Here is a 16,708-nt window from a genome sequence, read left to right as displayed (position 1 = left end):
TGGTGTGTGGCTACCGGTTGTCCCAGCACCATTTGTTGAAGAGACTATTTTTTCCCCATTGAATATCTCGTCACCCTCCCTTGTCTCCTCCAGCAGCTGATGGTTCTAGGCATCCCTCGGCTTGTGGCCACATCACTCTAAGCCCTGTTCCCATCTTCACATGGCTTAAGGGTCAAGGAGGCCACCTGTGAGATGGACTCAGGTCAAGATGTCTCCTTCAGCCCCACTCTGGCTGGCGGACCCTGGGTGTGTGGAACTTTAGAGCAGAGTTCTGTGCCAGCACCCCCAGACCTGGGTGTTCCTGCATCTCCAACCATCTACTCAAGCTCCCCTCCCCAAGGGGCTCTGCACAGCAGAGTGTTGTGTTGCAGAACTGACACCATTTGCCCCATTTCAGGACTTTGAGGGCACCCCCGTGGGTCTTCCCTGCACCTCCTTGTCCTTTCTGTCTTCTTGGTCTTCAGGGTCCCTGAGCCTTTCTGTGGCACAGGATCACCACCCTCATGGCAATTGTCCCACTGCTGATGTCCTCGTGGGCCTTGTCCCTGTAGAGTCTCTGCTCTTTGAAGAAGTGCCCGGCTTCTGTCAGCACTGCTCCACCCTCTGATTTTCTTTGCTGGTCAGCCTCCTGGCTCTTTTTTTGAAACCCCTTCTCCCCACCGGAGGGCTTGGTCCTTGATGGCACAATCATCCATGGTAATTTCTAAAAAACACAGCTTTGTTGAGATATAATTCACATACTATAAAACTCACTCATGGAAACTGTACAATTCAATGTTTTTCTTTAAAACATCTGCAGAGTTGTGCAACCATCACTAGCATCTAATCCCAGAACCTTTTCATCACCCCTCCCCGTCCCCATTCGCAGTCACCCTCGTTGCTCCCCCAGTCTGTGGCCCCCACTCATTCACTTTCTGTCTCAGAATTCATAGCAGCTGTTCGTGCATCCCTCTTGCTGGACGGGTTTTCTGAGTCAGCACTTCTCCCGCGGTCCCACCTGGGCGCACCTGAGATCCCGTGGATGCTCAGAGCTCACTCCGTTTCGCTCTCTCTGAGTCTGTTTTTCACTCAAAACTCTTTTACTTAAAAGGAAGTAATGCCAGGCAGTAGATGAACCAAGAACCATAATCCCACCACTGTCCCCACGTGTGAGGCCACTTCTACCATCTTTAGTAAAACCAAACCCCTACTCACCAGGTAAATAGAGCTACATCCTGGCAGTTGGCATGGTTCTCGGGACTTGGAGAAGGAAACCCAGGTCAGACATTGGTTTTACAAAGGTCGCTCTGTCTGGAGTGTGAGAGGTTGGGGAGGAGGGCGAGGAGACTGACTGAAGGAACACCTTGTCTGCTTTGTCCCAGCACCGGGCCTGAGCCTGGCCCCCTGGGCTCTCGGTCAACACAGGAGGGAGGAAGGGAGCCTGGAGGAGGGGGCCAGAATCCAGGAATCCACCAGAGGAAAGCGTTTGGGGCAGGAGCGGGGGTGTTGTGGTCACTTTGCGGAAACAGGATGGAGCCCCACCTCAGACTTGGTTTGGACTGATGGCGCCACACCCACCGAGGGGTTGTGAAAAGGTTCCTTACTTCTATACTGAGGCTTCCCGGGCGAGAGCGGGCGGGGTCCCCAAGATGGTGGGAAAAGGGCTGAGGGGTCACAGAAAGGACACTGGCAGGGCTCTTTGTCGTGGTTGGGGTGAGGGGTCTTGTGTGGGGTTTGGACTCCCTTCTGGTGCCAAAGGAGGGAGCACCTGGGTTGTCTAATCAGATTCGGGGCACAAGGGGACAGCAGTCAGACACCAATGTACAGAGCCAGAGCCTTTATTATCAAGCGGTCAACTGCAACGAGTGCTGCTGCTCATGACCTTGGTGCATGCTCTGCTCTGAATGTGCCCCTACCCCCAACTCCCACCGCCAACTCATATGATAAGGTTCCAATGCCCAAGGTGGCGGTATTGGGAGGTGGGGCCTCTGGGATGTGATTAGGCAGAGCCCTCCTGGAATCAGTGTCTTTATAAAAAGTTTCCAGAGAGGTCCCTCACCCTCTCCACCATGTGAGGACACAGCGAGAAGTTGGCCATTGCAACCCAGAAGAGGATCCTCACCAGAACCTAACCACACTGGCACCCTGATCTTGGACTTCCAGCCTCCAGCACTGTGAGAAACCAACGTCTGCAGTTTATAGGGCCCCCAACCTGAGTGGACTAAGAGGAGGACGGGGGTGAGGGTGGGGTGACGGGACAGTCTACTGCGGGCAGGGTCGTATACGGGGGGCCAAGGGCAAAGCATGGAATCCAGGGACACCAGTGGCTTCAGGGATGTGGCGTTGAGAAGGGTGGGTGGGCAAAGGGCAGTGAGGGCAGGGAGGGGGACCCTGAGGGAGGCTGCTGGACTTGCCTGTGGTGAGAAGGAGGAGGGGGAAGCCAGGGTGACAGTGGAGTGAGAAGCTTCCAAGGACAAGTGGTAGGACTGGACCTGGACCAGGCTGCTTTTCAACTGACTGCTGGGGGAAGGCCACTGGGGAGGAGGTGGGCAGTCGTGCACTCTGGAAATCACCCCTGCCTTTGAAGACCCCCTTGGCTTTCCCGAGGCCCTGCCTGGGCACTGGTTTTCCTTTGCATCCCAAATGCCTCTCCCCCTTCTCTGCCTCATCCTCTGACCTTCAGCCTGACTCAATCACTCACTCACTCGTTAGATGATAGTGCCACAGTGAGAAGGAGGCTGCCGATTACTGAGTGTCGGGAGGCACACAGTCGGGGGTCGATAAGGAGGCATTGGCGAACATCATAGAATCCTCTTCAGATATGATCGTCCGCCCCACCTTTATTGACCCTCTTCTCTGTGCTGGGCCTGGAGATGAGCCCCAGGTGAAGTTGGGGTAGTGGGGATGAGACGGGAGATGCCGCCTCTGGGAGTGGTGACCTGTGGCAGGGAAGGGGGCGGGGCCCCAGGTGGTGGGTGTGGCTTGCCCGTGGGAGAGGAGGCGCTGCCTAGTGGTTTGCTGGCTCCAATTGGTGGCTGGTGAATTATTCATTTATCAACCACTGAGCCCAGGCTGCTTGCCAGGAGGGTGCCCTGTGACCCGGCGCTTTAAAAATTAATGTGTTCATTGAGTCATTCCCTCGACTCGCATTCACAGGCACCTGCGACTAGCTGAGCCCAGACTCCTCACACCACAGAAGGCCCTGGGGAGAATGAGGAGTCCCAGCGGCGCTGTTTAACCAGCAAACCCAGTGGGTGAGGAAGTGACAGGCAGGCCATTGGCCAGGGGCCAGAGAGAAGAATGATACGGTTTGGGTGTGTGCATGTGTCTGTATGCATGTGTGCACCCCAGTGTATGTGAGGGGAGTGTCTGACGTGTGTGTGTGAGTGTGTGCATCTGTGTGTGCGTGCGTTGGAGGGGGCGTGTGCATTGTGCATGGATGTGGGAAGCTGGGAGGCAGTGGTCTCATCTCCTAAGATCCACAGGCCCTTCAAGTGGGGAGGCGGTGGAGCTGCTCCCAGCCCAGGGACAGACAGCAGTGACAGAGTGTTCAAGGTATGACAGAGGTCAGCAGCACAGGAGGCTGGGGGCCCTGAGCCCCTCCACACACGCACACACGCACAGCACTACTCAGCCCAGAGTGCCTGCCCCTTGCCTTGGACAGCACACGCGGGGAGATGGATGCAGGGCAGGAATTCCTTCACTGGGCGGAGCATATGTGAAGACCTCGGGCTTCAGGGAGCTGCCAAGGGCCTTTGCCAGGAGTGGCCAGTCAACAGGGTGACTCCACTGGACTAGCATGTCAGGTTAAGGCCTTGGGCTTTCTCTGGAGGGGATGGGGCCCTGGAGGGTGTTATGGAGGGCAGGGTCTGCTCAGCCTTAAGTTTTTGGGAGCCGATTTTGGTGACTGGTGTTGTGGGCTTTGGCAGTCCCCCTAAAAGATGGGTCTATGTTCTGATCCATGGAACCTTGTGAACGTGACCTTATTTGGCAAAAGAATCATCTTTGCAGATTCACAGATGTAATTCAGTTAAGGACTGCAAATTGACATCTGGCCTCTAGGACTGTGAGAGGGTAAAGCTCTACTGTTTTAAGCCACCTAGTTTATCGGTCCTTTGTTACAGCAGCATAGGATACCAACCCAGCTGGTGTGGAGAGAGGCCTGGGGGGGAGTGGAGCTGAGTAGAGGAATGGGAGCTGCGGAAGAGAATCAAGGTTGGCCTGGGTAGGTGAGAGGGGGTGGCTTTTTCCTCTCAAATCATACCAACTGTCTGACTGTACCAGAATGACCAGAGTGACTGTCACTAGCTTAGGAGTCCTTTTGCTGTTCTACATCCCTAATGCCTGATGCACAATTCCCTACTGTTGGACACAGAGGAAATGCGGGATGGCATTGGGAGTTGGGTATTCAGCAAACATGTATTAAGTTTCTACTGAGTGTCAGGCTGGAAAGGCGAGCAGCAACCAGATGCCCTAGGGATGCAGAGCCGCTGGAAACTCCGACACAAACAACTCTAAGGCCCTTATTCTGTGTACAGCCCTTCCTTCGGGGCTTATCTGTAGGTGTGGGAAACTCTGGCAAACCTGGATTCGGGTTTTACGAATACTGACATGGAATCCCATGCCTTCTCCTGTTGGGAGCCACTGACGCCTCAGCTTGAGGTCTGGTAGGCAACACCCCCTCCCCACCCCCGACCCGGCTCGGCCGCCACAGTCAGGTCTTCCCGTCCTAAACTACGGGGGGGCCACCAGCCAGGAGCAACACCTTAGTCAGACTGCAGGGACTTGCAGCTCAGGTGCTCGGGGGTACTTTTGTGCCCTGGTCCCCGGACGGCGAGCTCGCTGCGCCCTGGAGGAGTACCCTCGCGGGTTCTGGCTGCCGTTTCCCCAGGGGGCGGGGCCGTGAGGCTCCCAAGGGCGGAGCGTGCGCCTCCAGGGGCGGGGCGGGTTGCGTCCGGCGTGCAGGGGCGGAGCGTCGGCTCTCTAGTTCGAGGCATGAAGGGTCCAGGGGCGCGGTGTGCCGCATCCGCGGGCGGGGCAGGCGTACGCCAGCCTCCGGGCAGCGTCGGTCTCCGAGCCTGCGCTTGAGCTTGCGCCTGCGCACTCAGCCGGACCCGCGTTCTCCTAGAGCTGCGCGCGCTCACCTAGGCGGGTGGGGGAGTTGGGGGCGGGCAAGCCGGGGCGGGCTGGGGCGGGACCTCTGCTCCCGCCGCGAGGACCCCGGGAGCTGACCTCCGCCCGTTGGGAACGCTTCTCCTTCCGGTGGGGGGTCTGGCCGCCGTGGGGCGGGGCCTCATGGAGGCCTTTGGCCCGGGAACCTGCGGAGGAGGGGGCGAGACGCCGGGCACCGAGGGACGGCCGGCACCCGAAGCAAGGGTGCACTTCCGAGTGACGAGGTTCATCATGGAGGCAGGTAATCGCCACCTGGAAGAGGGGGAGGTCCCCGCGCGGACGGGACGTGGAGGCCGGAGCTGCAGTGCTGCACTTTCACCAAGCCGGCCGAGCGGGCGGGCAGGGGCTGGTGTTGCGGGGACTTGCTTCCCGAAAGAGGGGACCCGCCAGATGCGGAGCTATCACGGCTGAGCGGAGGCAAGAGACCGGGCCTGCCCGGTCCTAGCGGAGGCTGGGAGCCCCAGCTCAGGGGTCTCGACCTCTGCCTTTCCTCCACACCCTGTGTCCTAGGTTGAGATGCGAGGCAGACGCGGACATTGTCATTTCACTTTCGGGCGTGTAGGTCCAAAGAGAGGACGTGGAAAGCGCCTAGCTGCAGCTAGAAGGTGGAGGAGTCGGGGCGCCCGTATCTGGGTTGAGTGTACCTCGCCTTCTGCCACACCTGTCTCCCAGCATACGGGGGTATTGGCACTTGGTCTCACGGAGGATTTTGGAGCACGCCGTCGATGAGGCTTGTGACAAGCCTTGTTAACGAGGTCCCATCACACCAAGCACCCAGGGCGCAGCTCCCGTTTTGAACGCTGCCAGGGCGTCCACCGTCGTATTGGGCGCCCCTCCTCCCAAGGCCATACAATGAAGCCAATTGGATTCCTGTAGAAACAGTTTGCCTGTCAGTAGTATCTTTCTCCACTGGCAGATAGTTTGTTTCCGATCTTTGTTACTTGTGTGCACTCTAGGGGAGAGGGATTTGGGTGAGTCGGCTTTCGAGTCAAGGTGGGAAGAGTCTAGAGGAATGATGCAGGATCATTACTCTCAGTGATTTGTACATTTAATTTCCAAGAAGAGTTGCAAAGTATATAAGGAAGGATGGCAGCGTCCCCTTATAATGCTGCCCTGCATCTGCTTGGAGGGTCCGTGTAAACCAGAGAAGCATGCTGCCCTTCGCGAGTTTGCTATGTAGAAAAAGACTTGGACGGTCTCGTGCAGCAATACAACCTAATCTGACATCTCTGAGAATGAGGGGTCCCGTGTAAGAACTGTCTGTGTAACTGAAGTTTAAACCTTGAAATGCTAAAAGCACTTTAGATGTCACTTTTGAAGGACTTCTTTATAAAATGTATTGCAATGCCCTTGCCCTCTGTGTGAGGCTAAATACTGGTCTTCCAAAGGTGTCCCCATTCCAATCCCCAGAACCTGTGACTGTTACCTCAAGTAGCAAAAGAGATTTTGCAAATGGGATGAAACATTTTGATATGAGGGAGCTATCCTAGATTATCTGGTAGGCCCCATATAATCACACCCATCCTTAAAGAGAGAGGCCAGAGGAGTGCATGGGCAGAGGAGATGGCCATCTGATGATGGAAAGATAGAAGATGCTGCACTGCTGGCTTTGAAGATGGAGGAAGGAGCCACGAGCCAAACACTGCAGGCACCTCTGGAAGCTGGAAAGGGTAGGGAAATGGATTGTTCCCTGGGACCTCTAGAAGGAACCAGTGCTACCGACACCTTGAGCTTAGCCCCCTAAGGCTCATTTCTGACCTCTGACCATGAGGACTGTAAGAGAAAAAAAAATGTGTTGTTTTAAGCCGCTTAGTTTGTGATAATTTGTTACAGCAACTCTGTGGAACTAGTACTCTCTCTGAGGTAGAGGATGTTGAACTTAATCTTACTGTTGATTGGTGGTTGTCCACCTTCTTTCAGTCTGTTGGATGTCATTTAACCTTCTCTTGTTAACCCTGGTCATTGTGAATTTGTTTTGGTTCTGTGCTCCAATGATTTCCTTAGGTGCTGTCTGGGGAATGGCCTTGAACCCTAAAATCAACCCACCATGCTCTGGTTTTTGAGTTATGTGCCCTTTTCGGTGTGTTGGTCTTCTTCCCTGGCTGTGGCCATAGATGTTGCATTTCTCCTGCTCTGCCCATGGTTGCCTTTGGCAGTCATCCTGCTCGCTTTTCTTGCCTTTTCTAAACTGTGGATGAGTAGACCAGTGCTGAGCATCATCGTGAACTATAGCATCGGGACTTGTGGCCTCTGATACTCAAGAGGCCTTTTTTCCTCCTGTCACCGTGGCAGGATTTTGGTTAGGCGAGCTGCAGAGGCAGGGGCAACCTCTAGTTAAATGCGTGCTAAGGTGAAAGTGGACAGCCACCTCAGTTCTGAGGTGTGCGGAAACTCGTAGGCCTGGCGCTTACTGGGCGGTAGTCTGCAGTCTTCGCCTAGTGTGCTCTGCGGTCGTGGCTGGGCCATGGCCTGGGGACTTGGGAGTGAGGGGTGTGGAATCCGCAGAGCTACTGAGGGGGTGCTGCATTGGAGCACGACCCCAGTGGCTTCTTAGCCCATCAGAATCTGAGAAGCCTGGCTCTCAGTCCCTCAGGTGGAGGACCCAGCGAGAGACTCCACAGCCCCCGCCAGCTAGGCGCTAAGCGCTTGGTCTTGTCTGAGCAGGGCTGTGCACCCCTAGGGGCCCGGCCCAGCGGCCCCCCTTGCACTTCCGCGGGGGCGAGCGCTGCCTGAAGTCCTCTCCTGCCTGCTTTCTCTCGGTAGGTGTCAAGCTAGGGATGCAGTCAATTCCAATCGCCACCGCTTGTACCATTTACCATAAGTTCTTCTGCGAGATCAACCTGGACGCCTATGACCCCTACTTGGTCGCCATGTCTTCCCTTTACTTGGCTGGCAAAGTGGAGGAGCAGCACCTGCGTACTCGTGACATCATCAACGTTTCCAACAGGTAATAGTTTCCAGGTGTTTGGGAGGAATTCCTCATGTCTGTTCTAGTGGGAGGGCAGAGAAAGGTCCCGCTTGGCCCTGTGCCCCAGGGAAGGAAGTGCCTGGGTGGCCTTGAGCTAGGGTCAGAAGCACAAACAGCACAGGCAGGGAGTGAGCCTACTGTCAGAAGCCTGGGGCGTCTGTGGAAGAGAAGCTCGGGCCAGATTTTGGGAAGCCTGAAGACCGGATGGAGTGTGGAGGGGGATGGGTAAGAGAGTTCCTGGCATCATGGGTGGGGTACAGCTGGAGCAGAGGGAGCTTGGAGAGGTGGGTCAAAGAAGATTCTTGTGGAGTCTTGGACAGGGTGGATCGAACCAGGTGGGCTCTGTGGGCCTCAGAGGTTGGTCTGCCATGCAGCTGGGGCAATTGTCTTTTATAGATGGTGTGAGAAACTGAGTCAGAGTTGCTAAGGAGCGTCTCTTGCAGTGCTGAGCCCAAGCAGCTGTGTTCCTCTCTCGGAGGGATGCGTGGGTCCAGCTAGTTGGGCAGGCTCTGCTGAGGCCCAGGGGCCCAGGAGAAGGCGATGTGTGGAAAGTTACTGACTAGTGGCGGTCATAGCCTTTCCAAGAACTCTAATCGTTAGGAAAGAAGCCTCTTTTGTGCTGCTTCTCTTTTAATAAACAGGTAGCGGAAAAGCACTCCCAGCCCAGTAAACATGACAGGTTCTCGGTGTACTGCGAAAGACCAAGAGAAAAACGGGGGAGGGAAGCAAGGGAGGGCAGCTGGAGTCCACCTGTAATTGCCGGGCTCAGCGGGAAGGATGGGGAGAGGCGGACGTTGTGTGGACCACTAATTAGAAGTAGGCATGGAGGGGAGGTCTGCAGGGAAATCGGAAGAGGCGTGAGGAGCTAGGAAGATGAGGCAGCAGCAGAGAATTTCCATCACTTGGGTGTAAATCCTGTTCCCATACATCCTGGAGGTCTTGCGTAGGTGCGAGTGTTGTGGGTGTTTAAGGTGTAAATAAGGACAATCTGGGAAATGCATTTGCTTTTCCGAATGCATCATCCCTATGTTCAGACACCTCCGTGGGCCCAGAATGAGAGCCCTGGGCATTGCCATCCCTGCTGCAGGGACCGTCCCAGGTGCCAGGCTAACCGGGCGGGAAGTGCGGCTTCCGGGAGCTCCACAGCGACCGCAGAGATGTCCTGCTGAGCGATGCGGGACAGGCCGTCAGGGTGGCAGCTAGAAGCCGGCCTCTTTCCTCTGCTGCTTACTGTTTCCCTCTTGAACACTAGTCATGTAGCTGAAGGGCGAGTGATAAAAGTGTGGGCAGAGCAACCCTGTGCTAACCGAGGGCAGAAGGGCGCTGGCGTTTGCGTGCGGGCATCACGTGGCTTGAGGGGCTCCCTGGCCACTGTAAGCCTCACCCGTTCTCTGCACAGGTACTTTCACCCGGGCGGTGAGCCCTTGGAGCTGGACTCCCGCTTCTGGGAGCTCCGGGACAGCATCGTGCAGTGCGAGCTTCTTGTGCTGAGAGTCCTGCGTTTCCAAGTCTCCTTCCAGCACCCACACAAGGTACACGTTAGGGAATTGGCGACAGCATCCAGAGGCACGAACCTCTTTGTTCTTTGTCTGGAAAGTGTGCACCCCTACGCCATGTGGGGTGCCTGGGGAAGAGCAGTGTGCAGCACGCTCCTGCTGCTCATGGGGACCAGCTCGGGTACCTCTCTTGTCCCCGCTCCCTCTTGGGTTCTCCCAGGCAGTTCTGATTTCAGCTTCCGCCTTTCCGCCCACTCAGCTGTGGCCACAAGCCGGGATCTCTGTGACCATCCGAAGCCCATGCGGATCCCCAGACCTATACAAATTGTGTGTCCAGTGAGCCATGGGGAGGCAGGGCTGCTCTCGTGACCTGCCAGAGTCCTTGTCCCCAACAGTCGCTGCTCTGCCTCAGGGCTCCCATCCTGCTCAGCTGTGCTTATTAGGAACCTACGAGAAAAGCCGAGTCACTCATTTTTAACGGCTAGGAACACGTGAGTCCCGACAGAAGAACTGTTTCAAACAGCAGCAAAAGGGACACATGAACCCTTAGAGCACATAGGTGCACTGTTTGGGGGCCTTGTACCCCCCGTGTTGGCAGCGTGCGAGGGTGGCCTACAGAGACGTGGGGGAGGGGCTGTGACGTGGGGCTCTGCTCTGTGATTTTGTTTCTTTTTAACTGAAATGTTTGATGAGTGAATTGTAGATATATAAGCAATTGGAAGAGATAGTGCAGAGACCCCGTGTGAGATAGAGACTCTGCTCAGTCTCCCAAATTTTGCAAAACTCTGATACAGTCTAACTGTCAGGGTGTCCTGCGGCCTACCCTTGCCCCCCAGTCTGGGCGCTGCTCGCTTGTGACTTGTCCTGGTGGTGCTGTGTAATCCAGCACCGTGCCCTTGTCCCAGGTGCGTACTTCCCTGTAGCTACCGCCACAGTTAAGATGGAAAACAGGTCTGTCACCATAGAAGGCCCTCATGTTGCCTTTCTTAGAATCTCACCCCACTGCCTTCCTAATCCCAGAAACCCCTGGTGGGGTCCTCCCACCATTGTGTTTCCTTTCAGGGCAGAGTGCAGCTGAAAGGCAGGGGCCACCCTGGGCCGGCTGTGGATGGGAGTGGGGCTCCCCTCCATTGGGTGGGGACGGGGTGTACGATGGCGGCTGGAGTCCCAAGCGTCTGTGCCCCAGCCTGGCCAGTGGGCTCACTGGTCTGTTCAGGAGTGTGATGTTCAGGCGGAGCAGCCGTCTTCCCAGAGCGGGAGCTGACAGACAGCTGTGCTGGGGAGGCAGGAAGAGTTCACGGCCGAGGATGCCGCTGCGGCGACACTGGCCGTGGCACTGCTAGAAAACTGCAGTCACCAGCTTCTAGGCCTCAAGCCTCAGGCTGGACGCAGGGGTGCAGTCTTCTGTTCTCCGGATGAGGGTGCTGTTTCTGGACCTTATGTTTGAGTTGGGCCAAGGGGATGAGCAGAATGATTTCTGATGGTGGCCAGAGCAGGGCCACGTCGATGGAGAGGGATGGTGGTGGGGGTGGCCATCAGGAGTGGCCCAGGTGGGTTTCAGGAGCTGGACTGGAGGGTGAGAGGGGCGGGCACTTGGGGCCTGGGCAGGGGTGGATGTGATTTTGGGTGGGATGCGCCTGGCTGAGTCAAACACGGCAGGAGAGAGGGTGGTGTGAGGCCCGAGAGGCAGGGCTTGGAGGCCAGCGGAAGGCACTGGGGCTTTTTCTAAGGGACACTGGGAGCTGTTGGAGGGTTTGAACAGGGAAGTGACTCAATCCGATCTATGTTTCATACACAGTGCGACAGCTCAGGGGAGAGTGGCTAGCGGGCAGAGGGGCCACAGAGTCTCACAGTAAGGAGACAGGGGTGGGGGGAAGTGGAGCCCCGAAGGCCAACCGGCTGACTGGCGTGTCTTTGCAGTACCTGCTCCACTACCTGATTTCCCTCAAGAACTGGCTGAATCGGTACAGCTGGCAGCGGACGCCCGTCTCCGTCACTGCCTGGGCCCTGCTGCGGGACAGCTACCATGGCGGGCTGTGCCTCCGCTTCCGGGCTCAGCACATAGCTGTGGCAGTGCTTCACCTGGCCTTGCAGGCCTATGGGGTCGAGGTGCCCGCCGAGGCCGAGGCCGAGAAGCCGTGGTGGCAGGTGAGGTGACTGCCCTGTGCACTGGTGTGGATCTCCCTTCTCTTTGCCTAGGGACTTTCAGAGGTCCCCCTGCCTAGTGTTCAGTTATCCAGGAAGAAAGATGTGGGCTACTTGGGAATGCTGAAGCTTGAAAATACACTGTCATGACAGTCCGAGGTGGGCTCTCCCCCTCGACCCTGTGGACATTCGGGGCCAGATGGCTCTGGGGGCTGTCCTGGGCACTACAGGCTGTTGAGCAGCATCCTGCCCCCCGTCCTGACAACCAAAACCGTGCCCAGACTCAGCCAGCTGTCATGGGTGGAGGCCACCCCGGGTTGAGAGCTGCTTCTCTTGTCATAGATCAGAGGTTGATAAATTTGGCTTCTCAGTGGAAGAGGTACAGGGATGCTCCAAGAAGACGGGTGGATGATATGTGGGTAGACAGATGACAGATACCAATGGACGACTGGTAAGGGGTGGGGGTGGATGAATTAGGCACATGATGGAGGGTAGGCAGATGTTCATGGAGGGGTGACAGGTGAGAGAGAGAAGGAACCAGCTAGTGATAAAGCACAGAACAGTTGGAATCGGTGCTCGCTGTTGCACAGGCCCCTTAGGAAAAATGGGGCGGTTGTGGTCCATTTTGAAGGGCACCGAAGCTGTTCGGGGCCAGACGTTGGCATGACAAGGCATTACCAAGGCCCCTGTACGGTGACTGGTGGAGCCCCTGCCTCCCCCAGACCTCCTGAAGCTGAAGAGCAGTGTGTGGACAGGCAGTTGAGCTCTGTCTGTGGGATGGGCTGCAGTACTGGCTGGTTTTCCCTGAGTAGTCCCCCTCTTTCTCAAAAGGGAATTTTGAGATCATTTTCAGTTTTTCCTTTCCCATATGTGAACTTTCCTTTCTTCACAACACCTCATCATCTGCCCTTGCCCTCAAATGAGATTCTGTGTAAGCAGAGTTTGAGGTACCTGAGGTCTCCTCCTTTTTGTGTACCACCTGTCCCCTGCAAAGCCACAGTGGCCAGAGGTCTTCTCAAGTGTGCCACCTGCTTCCTGAACAGAGTATTCCCTGGGCGCCTTCCTGGGCCTGCTCCTGGCCCCTCCCCTCCTGTAGCTTTTGGCTCAAATGGCACCCCACCCCCTTTCCGGAGGGAGCCTCCCCCGCCTGCACACCCTCCCCGGGAGAACGCAGCTTTTCCTGCCCTCTGCTTCCTTGTCCTTTATGGCCTGTCTAACTCCGCACACTACCCCCCGCCCCCCTGCCCTCAGTCTCCCGGACTGTAAGCACCTGGAGGCCAGGGATCTTGGCCGCTTTATCAGCCTCCCCACGTCCAGCGCCTGGGCCTGGCAGGGAGCAGGTGTGTAAGTGTCTTTGAACAGACGCGTCTGTAACCCCAGCCTCGGGCCTGACACACCCCCATGGCAGCATGGGGGTCAAAGGTTGACTGTTGCGGACAATACTGTGCTTCTCAGGGCCTTCCGGATCACATGAGCATGGTGTCCGCGCTTGGTTGAATCAGGTGATGGCAGAAGGGGCTGCTGCTTCCTGGCCCTGCTGTTCAAGGGCATCTGGTGCACACGGTGGCCCTGGTCCTGGGCTACTTGAATCTGTGATGTCGTCACTTGTTTCCTGTCATGGCTTCTCCACGTGCCTGCCTTTCTGCGCTGCTTCTGCTCCCCTCTGCTCTGGCCCTCATGACAGAAGAGTGCCTGTTTTCTGGGCAGCACAGACTTACATCCCTCTTCAGGCTGGGGAGAAGCTCACGTTTTCCCTAGTTCTTCACTCTTTCTGGGCTGCTCTGGGCTATGTGCATGGGGATCTGGGAACCCTCTGGGCATATGAGGTGACAGGGCCGCTTGCTCAGTGATGGGCAGCTGCCTCCACCCTGCCCGCAAGCCCTGGGGCGCTTTCCCCAACTGTGAGGCACTGGCCCTCCTCGTGTTCTCCTAGCCGCCACTTCTAGTGGATTGGCCTCTCTGTTGTTGCTTGTCTGCGTGATGGTAGCGGAGCAGCCCTTTGTGCCAGGCTGCATTGGGCCTCTGGGTTGCAGTAGCATGTGGCAGCAGGTGTCTGAATTTCCATCCTTTTTAAGGCTGAGTCCTGTTCCATGGGTTGGCTGGACCACATTGTGTTTGTCCATCCCTCTGTGCATGGACGCTTGGGTTGCTTCCACCTTTTGGCCCTGGACTACTTTTTAATGGTCGTTTCTCGGGTTGGGGTCTGCAGGGTCACATAGGTAGTGGACGTGACAAGTAAGCCCGTATTTCTCAAGTGTTTATTTTCCACCTGGAGTCCAGGGGAGATGACCGATCTTCCTGAGCCAGAGGTTGGAGGCATTTCCCAGTCACTGGCCCCCACTGGACATGGGAGCCCATGGAAGGTTTGAGCTTTCTTTGGTGACCATGGAGGGGGTGGACTCAGTCCAACTTTGGCCCTGGCTCAGCCCCAGGCCTTGACCCTTGTGGTACTTTGACACCCACGCAGCAAGCCCCTGGCTTGAGGGGCCACAGCATCCAACCAGGGGTGCCTTGATTTACTTTTTACTTCCCGTGTCATCAGGGGTCCCCAGGGGCTCCCTCGGGCTCGCTGTGTCACCAGGAGGACTCGCAGAGTTGAGAAAAGCTGTTCTCGTGGTTCCGGGTGTTAGGGTCAGACACTGGGGAGGACACAGGGTGAGACCAGCCAAGATGAAAGGGGCGGAGGGCAGGTCCGGGAGACACCAGGCACGAGCTCCCGGGCCTCCCGCCAGCCAAGTCGTGGGACAGTGCCCTTTCTCCTGGCAGCGACAGGTGACAACATGCACAGGCTGCTGTCACCAGGGACGCTCCCTGAGCGCTGCTGTCCAGGGATTTGATGGGGGTCGGTCCTGGAGGCCCAGAGCACCTGCCCAGCTGACCTGAGTTCCTGGGTCCCCGCACCCCGGAGGTCAAGCTGAGACGTGCGGCCTCAGGCCCCACCAGGAATCACGCTGTTGGCAGAGACTGCCTGGCAGGGCCCTTGGCCCCTGGCAAAGCAAGACCCTTTCATCAGGCAGGACATGCCAGGGCCTAGAGGTTCCCTCCCAGGAGCCAGGCCAGGTCCAGACCTTCCTTAGAAATGTGCAGGGTTAGCCCTCTTGGTTTGGGCCCCTGGGGACTCACCTTACAATTTTCTAAGCTCCCTTGCCGAGTCAAGAGGAAGTCTGGTCCACGACAGAGAGCAGGGCCATGTTTCCCAGGGGGTGGCCAAGGGTGCCCAAGGGTGGGGTGGGGTCCAGGTGACCTCTCTTGCTTGTTTATGGAAATAGACTCCTGCTCCCTCCTCTCCTATTGCTCCCCTCCCCACCCGAGATCCTGGACCTGAGAGCCCTGGGGAGAGGCAGGAACCTGTGCTCTGTGTCCAGCTCTGTCACCGACTTCCTGTGTCACCTGGGACAAGTCCCCTTTCTTATCTGAGTTGGACAATCACCAAGGCCTCTTCCATCTGGAGTGTTCTCTGCTCTGGGACCAGTCCTGGCAGACTGTGACTGAACTGGCTTTCCAGAGAGCCACCATCATTTCCGATGGCCAGGTCCCCGTGCCATCCCCCCGTGCCACGTGATTGTGCACTTAGTGACGGGTGCCTTGTTTAGCACAGAGGGAGTCTAATCGGAACCTGTTTTCCTTCTCCTTTCTAGGTGTTTAGTGAAGACCTTACCAAGCCAATCATTGATAACATTGTGTCTGATCTCATTCAGATTTATACCATGGACACAGAGATCCCCTAAGGCCCTGGTCCAGGCCTGCCCAAAGAGAAGCCCGGGGCGCCCGGCTGCCTGGGGACGGCACCACCACAGGGCCGTGAAGGCCGGCCCCCAGAGGACCAGCTGGGAGGGCTGGTTGTGTGCTGCTGGAGACGGGCTGGTGAAGGCGATGGTGTGCTGCCAACTTGGTTCTCATGCTTTGAGTGTCCCCGGCAGCCGCGGTCCAGATGGTGATGGAAGTGGCGCCTCCAGCTGGCAGGCTGGGAGCGCACCACGTGGGGCGGCCTGTGGAGTCAGCGGAGTGTCTGCTTTTGTCCTTTGGGAGGACACCAACTGCTGTCCAGGCGTGACGCCATAGGAAGGAAAATCAAAGAAAGAATGGGACTGCACCCCTGGGGATTTTTTAAAAGCCAGATTTATAGCAAGTATGAATGTGCCACATAGATGGAATTTTATTTTTGTGTAATAAAAGATGATGCAAATCAGCAGAGATACTCTGTGTTTGCTTTGTAGCCCGTGCACCCTGGGGGCTTTGTGGGTGCTGTACAGACTCGGTTTCCCCTAAAGTGCTGTGCAGGTGGAACTGCCCTTTGTGTGCCTCATGTTCTTGGGGCAGGCCCTCCATCAGTCCCTGAAGGCACGAAGGCACAGTGTGGGATGTCCCCTGTAGGAGCCCACGTGTCCTTCGTGCTCCTCCACTGGGGCACTTGCATGGCTTGGCAGTCATTCTCCTTGGTGAGTGAGCATCCGTTTTGGAAAGAGGGGTTAAGGAGTATCATTTGAATTAAAAAAATCCTGTTTCTCATTTCTTGGCAGCTTCCCTGGAAAATGTTTCCCCGGGCACTGCCAAGTCTACAAGGGTGACATGCAGAGTGGAGGAATAGCAATATGAGGCAACGAGATGCAGGGACTCTTGGCACTGTCGCCGTGGTAGTCATTGGCAAATCTTGGGCCAGAGCTGCCCTCGTGGCTCTGCTGGCAGAGCAGAGGGGCTGGGCTGTGGATGTCCCCACACACAGGTGTTCAAAGACGCCTAGTGAGTGAAGGAAGGGATGGGAGCAAGTGAATAAGTTGAAAATCTTGGGTTTTCTTTCCATGGCTTTGGGTTAAAGAGGAAATCTGTGGTTGGAACATTTGAGCACTGCTCGGGGGAATATAAAGTGGTGCCGCTGCTGTGGAAAACTGTCTGGCGGTTACTCAGAAGGTTAAACAGCAGGTTACCATAGGATGCAGCCCTTCCACTT

General features: G+C 56.6%; 1 protein-coding gene across 2 annotated transcripts; it reads left to right on the top strand.

Moving 5' to 3' along the window:
- The first annotated feature begins 5,075 nt into the window (after positions 1-5,075).
- On the top strand, positions 5,076-15,949 carry CCNQ (cyclin Q). Of its 2 annotated transcripts, none has more exons than XM_010964103.3 (5): positions 5,076-5,392; positions 7,915-8,098; positions 9,519-9,651; positions 11,536-11,763; positions 15,399-15,949. In XM_010964103.3, exons 1-5 carry the CDS (start codon positions 5,275-5,277, stop codon positions 15,486-15,488), a joined length of 753 nt encoding a protein of 250 aa, XP_010962405.1. In that variant the 5' UTR covers positions 5,076-5,274; the 3' UTR covers positions 15,489-15,949. The 2 variants fall into 2 exon arrangements, with proteins under 2 accessions (XP_010962405.1, XP_010962406.1); XM_010964104.3 differs by having other exon boundaries at positions 5,079-5,392; positions 15,459-15,949.
- Positions 15,950-16,708: the final 759 nt, after the last annotated feature.

This window comes from Camelus bactrianus, chromosome X (assembly GCF_048773025.1).
Source record: "Camelus bactrianus isolate YW-2024 breed Bactrian camel chromosome X, ASM4877302v1, whole genome shotgun sequence".
Classification (NCBI taxonomy): Eukaryota; Metazoa; Chordata; class Mammalia; order Artiodactyla; family Camelidae; genus Camelus; species Camelus bactrianus.
The sequence above is the reverse complement of the archived record's forward strand: the minus strand, read 5'-3'. Positions and strand labels throughout refer to the sequence as shown.